Source organism: Mytilus galloprovincialis, chromosome 7 (genome assembly GCF_965363235.1).
Source record: "Mytilus galloprovincialis chromosome 7, xbMytGall1.hap1.1, whole genome shotgun sequence".
Taxonomy (NCBI): domain Eukaryota; kingdom Metazoa; phylum Mollusca; class Bivalvia; order Mytilida; family Mytilidae; genus Mytilus; species Mytilus galloprovincialis.
The window spans coordinates 60,109,436-60,122,898 of NC_134844.1; the positions used below are offsets into that span (position 1 = coordinate 60,109,436).

Genomic DNA, 13,463 nt, shown 5'->3' on the forward strand with positions numbered 1-13,463 from the left:
TGCATTCTTCTTGTTCTCATTAGACAATTACATGCATATAAAAAGCTCACAAACTATTTTAACCGTACAAAATCGATATTTAATGAATTATACTGTCACCAGTAAAAGTACAACTGATATCCAGACAATTGTTCATTTCATGTAAAAAAAAAATGACATTGGCATAACGAAAAGATTGTCTACAATTAAAACAATTCAGATAAAAGGCCACAAAGAAACAAATCAAACGTTGCACCAAAGTTTATGAACAGTGGTTTACAGTGTAGCTCATCTTCGTTGTTTCATTTTGAACTGATATTTTTTTAACTAGTATTCTAGCGTGGTCAACGTCCAATTGAAGTTAATTATAGGTTTAACAAATAAATCCTTTATTTAACAAGAAATACTGATTTCTCACAGAATAAAAAGTTAGAATGAGATAAAACTTCTTTCATTCTATAGTTATAGAAGCGTTGAACTAATATATGTGTATAAAAATTATGCATTTCCCTCTGTGTATCCCGTTTTAAACGCTTTCAGCTGGTTTTACGTTTAAGAGCTCTAAACAAGACCAATTGCATATGCAGGAGAGTCTTTTAATTGTAATATCAACAGTGTACAAGGGTACTACTTTAAATGCATGTTCTTATTCCTGAAAGGGATACTCTTTGTACATGTATTGCATAAAAAAAAACAATCAAATCGTTCTTCAGAAAAGCAAATTTTAATCTCATTTTAATTGATATTCTTTTTAACTGGTCCTATATTTGAACAAATAACATGTATTTGCCTCTGTTGGTTTTGATAGGACCTGTATAGTCGAGTTCAGTCGCGCCTACATCTCCTTCGATAACAGTAATAACCCCTACAGCAATGACTGTGTCTGCGGCAAGTTCTTCCCCAACATGCCTGTCTTTTTACAAGACTGAAACAAAACAATAAGTAAAAATAATATATCGAATATTTCAGTATTTGTTCCAGGAACGCTTTATTTGCTAGTACGGATAGCAAATTATGTCTACATGTGAATAAAAAGTATAAAAAATGTATCAGAATCTATAATTCTACTTGGATGAGGGAAATTTGTTTTTGAGTTCTGTTAAATTGTTCCTTTTAAAATTGTTAAACGATGATGACTGATGTACCCATATTTTGACTATTATATTTATTGTGTCTGTTTATTTAACGCATCAATGTAAAAATATCGGAAATTGATGAGACTGTCATTAAAGTGAGAGGGTTAGCGCTATAAAACCAGGTTTAATCCACCATTTTCTACATTTGAAAATGCCTGTACCAAGTCAGGAATATGACAGTTTTTGTCCATTCGTTTTTGATGCGTTTTGTTATTTGATTTTGCCATGTGATTATGGACTTTCCAAATTGATCTTCCTCTAAGTTCAGTATTTTTGTGATTTTACTTTTTGAAACTTAATGTTCTTATATTTTTTCTATATTCTCAAAGGAAATATTTTTGAACATGCAGAAACTTTTTAATAAATCGTGTACGAACAAAATTACTGACTGCCGAATTGATTTAGAGCTTGTTTTGTATTATGACTTTTTTGTTGGTAACATTAACATGATTAACAAATGATTAACAAATCCATATATTACTTATTATGATTTATACCACGAGTGTCACATGTTGTTCAATATCTGCTATCCGTTTCGGGGCATTTTATATCCCCCCTTTTTTATTGTTGGGTTCGTGTTTTTAAGTTTTCTATGTTTTGTTTTGCATATTTGTTTTGTTTTGTCTATTTCTGTTTCTTTTTAGCAATGCTATAGTCATTTTGTCATCGACTGTCGAGTTTCAGTATTCGTTTGGTCAAAATTGTGTCACTATGTGTATTCATGAACATTGAAACTCCATCTGAAGCACTAGAGTTAATCTCAATTTTAAGTGGTGTTCGTTATATTTATCTATTTTAAGGACCTTTGTTTTTTCTTTTGTGTGTTCTTTACCATTGTGGTATATTCCATTTTCTAAGACATGTTTTTATGGTGACTTTTTTCTTCGTTTCATTTTCATCACGTCTTTTACATACTCCAAAATGAAGTTTTAATTCGAGCAAATTTTGATGTTTGGTTATATAGCTCTTCGACTGTTTCGGTTCTTTTTCGTTCTTGGCTTTTAAGTATTCTTGGTAAATTCAGATAAGTGCTTCGGACGCATAAATTTAGAAACGTGTTGTTTGCATTTTTTAGTGCATTTGACCAAGCAGCATGTGCAACATGTTCATTCCTACAAAAACGTCAATATAAAAATACGAAGATGTAATATGATTGACAATGTTCGATGAAGTGGATGTATATAAATATGGACAACAATATAACCATTAACATCATGAACAATGAGACAAAGATATACTCTATGGTTGCATCTGTAATTTGATTTTGCCTTTTGTATGGTTAAGAAAGATATTGTAATCTACAATCAATTGATGAAGGAAATCATTATGTATATCATTTGTATCTTTATGTGCAGATTTTGTCTAAATGAAACTTCTCTTTGATATTTAATACCGTCTGATAACATTTTAGTCCAGTCAAACTAAGTTTGAACCTCAAACTAATTGCAACAGAATTTGTTTTAGTTCTAATATATAGCATTAAGCCCTAAATATACACAGAAAAAAATCTCATTAAATCTAACTTGAGGAAAACTCAAATTTTGCATTTTTAATTTCTTATGGAAATTGACATTGAAAGGGGAGATAACTCCGCAAAGATGAGACTTTTTTGTCAGTTTTTGATTGATTTTCTAAAAATTCATGTAAAATATGACACATTGAAGGGGTTATAAGTTCGTATTTGACTGTATTATATAATTTTCTGCTCATAAAATGTACAAAACCGAAGAGTTATGGGTATTTACTTATTTTTTTTTTTGCACATTTATCATTAAAGAAATTGCAAATTTATGGCTTTGAGACCATTTTGAAAAATTTAATGTGAATATTTGTTATTGTTTATATCTGTAAATTATATTTGTTCAGCATCTACCTTGTTTAAAGAAACTCTTAACCACATAAAGAAGAATATATGCTTAATTAGTTTTATCCAATTTGAGATTCTTTATATTGACATGCTGAAAAATATAACAAATGGTCAACTTATGATTTATGAAATATAGGTTGTAGCTTGATAATAGATATGAAAACACCTTAAGAGTTGTTTGTTATACTCTAAAAACGGCTAAAATATCAAGAATCAATACAATCTGTTAAATAGAAGCTGAACAGTTTTAATTTTGTATCAATATTTATTGATATTTCTGCCTTTTTTCAGAGTTATCTCCCTTACCAATGCAAATCTCCATAGGAATTTTAAAATCAGGATTTTTTTAGTTTTCCCAAAGTTAGATTTTATGTGACTTTTTTTGTGTGTATATTTGGGATATAATGCTATAGATTAAAACTTTAATATCTTATGTTGGAATTACCTCAAGGTTAGGGTCAAATTTATACTAAATTAACTCGACTATTTACAGTATTACAACCGATAAGTTCAATCATTAACATACTCTTTGCACCCTTTACTCGATTACGAAGTAAGATCAAATAATGGTATTCAACTTACTTGTGAAAAAGGCCATTATCTTCAAGCATGTCTTCCTTCGCCATGTTCCCTGGAAGTAAAGTATTTTTAATATAAAATAATGCAACCGGGATATGTAGTTGTCGTAATACACTGAATTGAATTAACACTTCCATGGTAATGGTTGAACTATATCAAATTTGTAGAAATTTACCTGTGACGTCACTTTTGTAGCGTTATCATCGAGTGAAAATGCATGTTTGTGTTGTGTTGTGTTATGTGCTGCCCTAGGTTGTTTTACGTGTTCGTTTTTATTCTGTGGTTCGGTGTTGACATGAACATCAATTATAAAGACATTTTTATATATAAATTTACTGTTTTCAAAAGTACAAATTATTCTAAATACTAAGGATTTTCTTATCCCAGACATAGTTAACCTTAGCCGTATTTGGTTCAACTGTTTGAAATTTTAGGTCATCAGTGCTCTTCAACTTTGTACTTGTTTACCTTTCTTTAACTATTTTGATAGGTGCCTCATTGGTGAGTCTTATGTAGACTTAACGCACGAATGGTGTATTAAACATCATAATCCTGGTACCTTTGATAACTATTAGCATGTCGAAATAACCTATTGTAAATGGATATAGGAAGATGTGGTATGAGACAACTCTCTATCCAAATAACAATTTATAAAAGTAAACCATTATAGGTCAATGTACGGCCTTCAACACGGAGCCTTGGCTCACACCGAACAAGCTATAAATTCCTGAATTAGGACTGGTGCAAACATTTGTTTATTTGTGTGTTTCTTTGTCCGTAATGTTCTTGTATTTATTTGTACTGTAGTCATGTCATGTAATGTTATCATTTTAATGTTATGATAAAAATGTTCATAAAAGCGGGAGGTTAGCTAGCTGCAAAACCAATTTCAATCCACCAGTTATTTTTTAAAATGTCCTGTACCAAATCAGGAAAATGACAGTTACTGTTGTAATCTTATAATTTCTCTCTATGTGAGTTGCATTGTCGTTTTTTTTTTTTTTTTTGCTATTCACTGTTTCTGTTGTTTCGTTGTTTTCAATTTATAGTTGATGTGTTAATCTCAGTTTAAGTTGATAACCCGGATTTGTTTTCTCTCAAACGATTTCGAACAGCGGTTACCTTAATTCACAACATTATAAAATGTAAAATGTAAACATAAAATACTGCGTTCAAAAAGTTCTTTGGATTAACATTCACTAGACACATTCATATGAAGCAAGCGGGATACATAATTTATCACCATATCAAAAGCAGGTCAATTTGACAGGAGTAGTTGGAATCTTACTTTCTTAAAATATATCTTGTATCAAAATAAAATTACAAAAATTATCTATACATAATGGGAGTAGTAAACAACCATCAATGATATCATCCAAGTTTTATAATTTTTAAATAACATTACAGGATTGTCAAAATTTTTTTTTTTTTTTAAATTTACGTTTCATCGTGTTTCTGCAACTGTATCAATTAATATCAAAATTGTTTGTTAAAATGACATTCGTATATTTCATAAACTAAATAACGATGTATAACTCATTGAAAAAGGAAAACTAAACAACTTTAATGAAAGTTACTTCATAATATAATTTACACGGAAGAAAAATATAAAAGATGAATCGCTCAAACGGAAAGTGTCACTTTTGGAAATGAAAAGATTTACTAGCTCAACTTTTTTAAAGAAAATCTAATGCATTCTTACCTCCCACGGCCACTAACAGCATAAAGACGACTAAACACACAGCGACTTTCATTCTTCTTTTGTGTTATCTATAACGAATAAAACAAATATGGTGTACATGTATGCATACTTTTGAATATTTCTTTGTCTATAACATGGTTTTTGAAACAGTATCGCTAATACTTGATTGTTCATGATAGTTATCAAAGGTACCAGAATTATAATTAAGTACGCCAGACGCGCGTTTCGTCTAGCTAAGACTCATCAGTGACGCTCATATCAAAATATTTATAAAGCCAAACAAGTACAAAGTTGAAGAGAATTGAGGATCCAAAATTCCAAAAAGTTGTGCTAAATACGGCTAAGGTAATCTATGCCTGGGATAAGAAAATCCTTAGTTTTTCGAAAAATTCAAAGTTTTGTAAACAGGAAATGTAAAAAAATGACCACATTATTGATATTCATGTCAACACCGAAGTGTTGACTACTGGGCTGGTGATACCCTCGGGGACGAAACGTCCACCAGCAGTTTTATGTTTCTGTTTTTCTTTCTTTTTTCTTCAGAAGTTTTATATTTTTGCATTATTTTGTAAAATGACTTTATATGCTTATCCCATTTTATTTAAATTAAGCAAATTCCTTAAAGCAAATTATTCTGGATCGTTAAAATGTTTTTATCTCGTTTAATTCTAAGATTTTTTCATGGCTGTTTTTACTTAATTCCTATTGTATGATTAAAACATAATTCTTAGAAGCCATAGATTTGTATAAAGTTTACACATGGCCTTGGCCGTGAAACTCGAATTTTATCCTGAATTGAAAATTCATAGAACATTTCTGATTACAAGTAAAAATGAAAACTTTGATTAATATGCCATTATAGGAATAATACTATTTAAGTTCTATACCTTTCAATGGCTTTAATGGTTTAAATGTGAAAAAATGGATTCAAGCAAAAGCAAAACATTCAGAATTCGTCAAAACAGTCTTAATTAACAAGCATATACATTATTGTCTATCTATCTCAAAATAGGCACATTTTAGCAGTTTGGCTATTAGACAAATTCAGATAGCTTTATACATTTAATCTTCGTTAGCATGACTTAAAATATATACTTACATGAGAAAATGTAATCAGTGTATGTAAGTCTTGGAAATATTCTGTTGTTTTTTAAGCTTTTATACACGACTATGACGCAGTGAAAATATATAACGGCAAACATGTTTACTGAAGCGTCTTGCTTTGCGGCTATAGGTCCTATCAATATTAATTACCTAACACACGATTCTCAAATTAATGATTACTAGATGCACTTTTCCTTCTGTTAATCTTTGTTTGTTTACAAAATAAAAACTGAAACAATGAATTATTGTTATGTAACATGTCCAGATGCACTTTTAAACTACATAAATAATAAGATGATCAAAAGGAACAATTACCTTGAAACAGAATTGTGTACCTATTTATCACAGAGATGCATGACGATAGAGTGCAATAAGAGGATTGATAGTTCCAAATGTGCATCAACCAGCTGAATTAAAATGTTTCCTGGAATAAATTTACTAATTACAACTTTGATGTTTATTTACACCTTGATAACGGCATCGAGGTGTTTTGGTCGAGATATAGTATATTGAACACGTGTAACCATTGACTATTAGGAGCTTTATATTTTCAAATGTACCGAGTTACAAAACAAAGTTTCACACGGATTCATCAGATCTCGACACCCTTGACCCGTTGAATAGAACTGACGATAACCTACTATGGGGAAGTGAGCTGCGTTATTTAATGTATAACTTTTAAAGTTGTGTGTCATATTCTGTTGTCTGTCTATTGTTTGTTTTCGCATTTTGCCATTACATTATCAGTTTGCTTTCCACTGATGATTTTGAATAACCCTTTTGTATCTTTTATCCATTATTTATCTCGTTCGTTTCTAGATGTCACAGATACATATCGAGATTCCTATTATATCAGAAATGTTTTACTGTCTTTAACTAAATTTTGACGATGTTGTTTGACAGCTATTTAAATATTGATAATTTCCTCTTCTTAATTTGTTTCTTCAATCTTTGCTTAATTTTGTCACTGAGCGATAAACATAACATCCCTTCAAAACTACTCATTTACTGCAATCAATTTGGTATTGTTCATTTTATTGTGGAGAGTTGTCTCATTGGCAATCATACCACATTTTCTTTTTTATAAGTACACCAAATCATTGAACAACTGTTATGGTAAATTTGAGAAACAAAAACGTGAAATAAATACACATTAACAATTAGAAAAAAATAACATCGCTTCATCAGTTCACTCGGTGATCTTTTTTTATAAAAGGTTATAAACTATATTATAGACTAATATGTTTTATATAGCTACAAAAAACATGGTCCTTACAACATAACTGTATTTGTCTTTTTAAGTGAAAATTAAAATTTGTCGTGTTTTTTTAAAAGATAAGGTTTTTACATACTTTCTTAGATTTTGTATTTTTTTTTCATCTTAGTTTTATGTGTATTGATTGAACAGGAGAACACTATTGTTTATTATGAAACTGATAACGAAACCATGTCTTGTAAAGTAGGTCATTTTCTTTTTCTTATCAGTATGAGACAACCAATAACCGATAGTACCGACAATAATAACCTTATTCATTGTAAGTTGAAAGCATAGCTTACCAATTAAACTCAGCAGATTCTGTAAATTTATAGATGACAGGCTGGTAAATTTGACAAGTTGAACACACGATAGTTCAACCAAATCTACAACATTGTTTATGAAACTGCAACACTATAGTAACCACAGTTTGAGATTCATATTAAATGCTCACACAACTTTCTATGCCCATAAATATATACGTATGCATGTCAAAATTAAGAAAACTTGTCCGTTCTTATTAATTAAAAGACCAGTTCAGCTCCTGTGGAAGTATCAAATTCAGATATGTCTTACTTCTAACGGCTTTAATACAGGGACGTTATGATTATCAGTTATTTAAATTCTTATAAATATATAAAATGTCAAAATGATCGAATCTTCATTGTTAATAATATGTAGGATGTATTTGATTTTGCCTTTCAACCCCCTATCAAAAGATTTTTTTAAAATGCAATACTTTCATGTAGTATCATATGTCTTCTCAATCTAAAAAAAAAAGACTGACACCATTTGTTCATTTTTCGCAAAACCATTATGGACAAATGATTCAAATAAAAAAAGGACGGTCATTGACCTTCCGTTTTAGATTTTTACAGACACAACTTGCAAGAACAACTGGTTCATAGTTTAAATGATCTCTTTAATCTTTACTACGTTTTGAAATACGCACGACGGTTGCAATCTTCAATATTGATAGTAAATCATCTGATTCATAGATGTTATTCAAGAGCTACAGAATAGCTTTCAGCGAGGAATCTGGCAAGTGTTTAAAAGTAGACAGTGGATATTATCAGGTACACAGGCTACATCATAGACATTTGACTGAGATGATAAAAATATTTATTGTTATTTTCACCACTTTTCTATTTAAAGTGCAACTGAATTTGTTCTTTTCTTTTATTACAGTTTCAAAATCTTTCCTGTAGTTGTTAGAAGAAGGTTGATTGGTTGACGTTTGCTTCACTACGCCTTACTGCAAAAAGGCTTTATCGCGGCGAGAGCTAATTCAAATATTTTTACTATTTAAAGTATATTTGTAAAATCAGACAAAAGGTCCTTCCATACACTTAAACTCTCAAGTCTAAAGCAAAATTGCTTTTTTTCGAATAACTTTCAGCTTCTTTAAACATGTTAAAGAATATAACAAAATTTGTTATTGGAACATTTGTGTAAGGCTATCAAATAAATCATACAATCGTAGTATTGACATTGAAATGATTCCTACGAATATCAGCAGGTCAATACAAATAATCAAAACATTCCTAATAAAATAAATTAGTAAAGGGTTATCTCAATCGAGCAAAAAATTTAATATTTTTTTGTAAAACAGTCTAAATAATGTAATAATCACTCTTGCTTTTTTTCTTAATTTTGATAAACAGTTCCACATTTATTGCTAATCTGTCTCTAAATTTGCAGATTTGAAGAATTAGATCCAAGCGTTCTGCTTACTAACAATTCACGATTGTGGTATACAGTTAAATTACACGTTTAAAATACTGGTTTTTCTTTTTGTCTTGTATATTCTATGGGCAGATTCCTCTGGTCTGATCTCATTTCAAATTCTAAATTTTAAATACTTGTACATTATTCTTTTGGTCAGGTTTGTCCTATAGGCAGGATAGAGATAAGAAGTTAATGAAAAAATGTATACCTTTAATTCTGATAACTACTTCGTGTTTGCCTGGTACCTTTGATAACTATTGAAGCTTTTATACAGCAAAACCTACATATCATATACTACATACGATAACCGGTGAGTCTTTAAGAATTTAAATTCAGTACTAGAGTTGTCTTTCGTTTGACAATTAGTCTGAATCTAAATTATAATGTTTACATAGGATTGTTTAAGGGAATGTTGCTTATCAGTTTATTATTTTTGTAGTTAGTCATAGTCAAAACACTATGAATCTTTTTCAGTGGAAATTGTATGACTAAAATAACTTTTAAAAAAAAAATATTTATGTTTGAGGAGAACGAGAGCGAGTGATCATCATTAAAATTCAAAAGTTGATAAGTTACATCTTTTTAAATCTTAGTTCTTGTTTTAAGTATGGTTTCCATTAATCTAATTTTACCTTATTACCATATTTTGGTCACTTTTCGACTACAAAAAAGGAAATATAGTAACAAACTACTATGAAAAAGAAATAAGTGTGAATGGCTGAACAAAGCACATAAGCAAAAATGAAACACAAAAAACAATTCTTTAGCACAATAACACAATAACGGGATGTACAAGTGAAATAAATGAACACATAAAACATCCAAAGGTCTGTTAGGTTATATACAATCTAGGCCCCATTATTCGTGAAGTTTTAGAAACATATTTGATGTATTCACCTTTACATAAGTATTATTGATTCTAAATGAAAGAAAGCATAATGTATGTAACAATCAATTGCGTGACAAAACGGAAATTATCAATAAAAATTGAAAACTCTTCCGTGTGGTTGTTTGTGTAAATACAGTATTTACTTATTTGATCAAAAGTCAAAAGAACATGTTTTATTTACGATATTTTAAATCTACTATGACATATTACAGTTCTGCACAATCCAATTATAACAAATCAATCGTAACATTCCAATTTCAACAATATTTGGTCATATTTATTTCCGCACACTCATTAGGTCGTCTATAATTGCTTAAGTGTAACTTTCAATGTCACTCTTATAGTTTTTTTTCTTACAAATTACTATAACCATTACAAAGAGAGAGGGAGCATTTTCTCGATAAATTGTAATTTTTAAAAACCTCGACTAGCTGGAGGACATGCTGGCTTGTAATTGGTTGTTAGTTACTGATCCTTCGATAAAACATTATTGGTAGCAAGTTAAAACAACTCAGTAGCATAAATAATATACTAGCGATGGCAGAAGAGCAGTCCCAAAAACAATCGTTTTAAATTATATTAAAAGGACTATATTATATTTCTAATATTAGACATTTATCAGTAAATGGAGTGTAAAGATGTAAATACCTACTTGTCTGTTCATTGTCTAACAGGGCAGCAACGGAATCATGTTCTTTAATGCTGGTTTGGGCCCTTCTAGAACAATTTCTCTAATAAAACGTTCGACTTTTATGTTCGGGAGTTTTTTTTATCGAAAACCTTGTCCCCTTTAGTCAAAAATTGTGGGGAATATTTGTGTACAGGATAGGTATATCATGTATATCACTGCTCTCAATAAAAGTTTCTTGATAAATTTCGATCTATCATGTTATTAAACATGATTAAATAATATCTTATAAAACATTAAAAGATGAACAACACAACGGGTGCCACATCTGTAACAGGATCTGCTTACCCTTCCGGAGCACTTGAGATCACCCCCAGTTTTTGGTTGTATTCGTGTTGCTTAGTCTTTAGTTTTCTATGTTATGTCTTGCGTACTATTATTTGTCTTTTTGTCTTTTTCTTTTTCAGCCATGGCTTGGTAAATATAAAAAAGAAGATGTGGTATGATTGCCAATGAGACAACTCTCCACAAGAGACCTAAATGACACAGAAATTAACAACTATAGTTCAACGTACGGCCTGCAACAATGAGCAAGCCCATACCGAATAGTCAGTTTATGTTCGATCTATGAATTTGACTGTCCCTCTGGTATCTTTCGCCTCTCTTTTGCATAATAGCCTAAAAATATTGTCAATTGTTTTGCTCAATTTGGTAACGTCATATAGAAAATTAGTGATACGATACCACAAAGGTACATTTATAAACAGTGTAGAGAGCCAACACTACAAATATAAGTGCTTACGGTTACTAGTAATACCCAAAAACTTTTTGTTCTTATACATACTAGTATATGAAGGAATGAAATATGTATAAAGCCATCTAGTTTCATAACACTTGCAGGACGTGATTAATGTCCACACGAATACTTGTATGCGCTTCTTTTATGTCAAACATTTATTGTCGGCTAATGCAAAGTGTTTTTGACAAATTTCGAAATGCATTTGTCGTGTGAAGACTTGTTCACAAACAAACAAAAAAAACATTCACACAAAGTTAAAATGGCCAACAATTGATGAAGAGCTAGACATTATTAAAATGATTACTAATGCAGGTATGGTTATAAGGAAGCATCCGGAAAATTAAGCTAATATTCAAAATAAATGAATTCTGCTTATTTGATGATATTGGGTAATAGAACAAATTTTTATTTCAAACGTACATTATATTGTGGGAGGATTTAGGACTTCATTGCGCAAGTTACATCGAACAGAGAATAGAACTATGTGCAATATGTGTAAGATTTGAACAAATAAAAAAAAACAATAACCAAAATTGGCCTCAACATAAATCTAAACCCATATAAGGGGAAATGTTCCAGTGAACTTCGCACCTCTGCTTTATTTTAATTTGAAAGTTGTCACGTAGTTTGTTTTGTATTCTTGTATTCTACGTACATCCCTATATTTGGTCTAAAAAAACACATTATGAAACCTTACTTATTTTTTAAAAAGGAAATTGATCGATAGAATGTTTTTAAAAACTTGTTTTATTTTACCGTGTGACCAACATATATTATTTCCCGTTAGGAATTCTGTCAAAAGATTTTCACTCGGATAATTAACAGTCGGTAAGCTATCGTCATATTCAAAGCATATAATGAATGTTACAAAATTCTTTATTCTTCTTAAATATTGGCATCTATATATTCATTTAATAATACTTTTTTATAATTACTCTAACAATAACATTTATTTGACTACCTTGAATAAAATGTTTAAACACGTATAATCATTATATGAATTGATTTGTGCTTGTTTTGGAGAATCTGTTTTGAAGTTTGATAATCTCATTTGAGATAAAAAAAAAAAAAAAATGAAAACAACACGTTTAATAATTTCTTGCGTCCCACCGAAGCGCTTTTCTGGATTTACCTTCATCGGGAACGCTCAAAGCCAAACATATGAAATAAGATAAGTTATATGTGCACATTACTAGCGTTCAAGACACCACGTCCCCTGAACATTCAAATTAAGCATTCGGTGAAAATTCAAATGCCATTATTTAACTTCTTAGCGTATCTTTTATATTGCTCAAATCGAATAAGAGATGTTTATAATACGTATGCAATCAAACGCAATCAATTGTAGAAAACTAAACAAAACATAGGAACAAATAACATAAACAATATTCCAAAGTCCACTTATCCATGTTATCAGGGGGGGAAGGATTGATTGATAAATCAGATCAAAATTCTAAGTGAATCAAGGTGACCGATAAGTATAAACATTTCCTTCTCTACTTATGAAAACGGCAGTGCTTCGTCTGTTCAAAACATTCACAACAGGGTCAACCGTCATACATAATTACATTGGTGAACTGCTTGAATGCGTGTATACCATAAAAAGCACCAATTCAAAATCCGTAGCTAAATGAAAATTACCTTAAAATTGAACCTAGGAGCTTGTTAATGAACATACATTTATTTTAATTGTGTAATGTATTTGATAATGTTTTGAAGATAATTTTGACAAATGACATTTAAAATCTGTTGAAAACATTTCGCTACACAAGTTATAATTTTAGCAATATAACTAGT

General features: G+C 30.2%; 1 protein-coding gene across 2 annotated transcripts; it reads right to left on the reverse strand.

Moving 5' to 3' along the window:
• Window positions 1-684: 684 nt before the first annotated feature.
• On the reverse strand, window positions 685-6,820 carry LOC143081836 (uncharacterized). 2 transcript variants are annotated; one of them, XM_076257514.1, is made up of 4 exons: window positions 6,683-6,820; window positions 5,264-5,331; window positions 3,565-3,613; window positions 685-904 (listed from the first exon to the last, which is right to left on the reverse strand). In XM_076257514.1, the coding sequence occupies exons 2-4, from the start codon at window positions 5,313-5,315 to the stop codon at window positions 805-807; spliced, it is 201 nt and encodes a 66-aa protein (XP_076113629.1). In that variant the 5' UTR covers window positions 5,316-5,331; window positions 6,683-6,820; the 3' UTR covers window positions 685-804. The 2 variants fall into 2 exon arrangements, with proteins under 2 accessions (XP_076113629.1, XP_076113630.1); XM_076257515.1 differs by lacking the exon at window positions 6,683-6,820 and adding an exon at window positions 6,363-6,488.
• Window positions 6,821-13,463: the final 6,643 nt, after the last annotated feature.

What these genes read in the sequence shown, in the direction of transcription:
- LOC143081836 (XM_076257514.1), bottom strand. Translation starts at nt 5,315, where the DNA reads ATGAAAGTCGCTGTGTGTTTAGTCGTCTTTATGCTGTTAGTGGCCGTG. An exon ending in GCTGTTAGTGGCCGTGGGAG is followed by an intron (nt 3,614 to 5,263) that starts GTAAGAATGCAT and finishes CTTTACTTCCAG; the next exon opens with GGAACATGGCGAAGGAAGAC. An exon ending in GATAATGGCCTTTTTCACAA is followed by an intron (nt 905 to 3,564) that starts GTAAGTTGAATA and finishes GTTTTGTTTCAG; the next exon opens with TCTTGTAAAAAGACAGGCAT.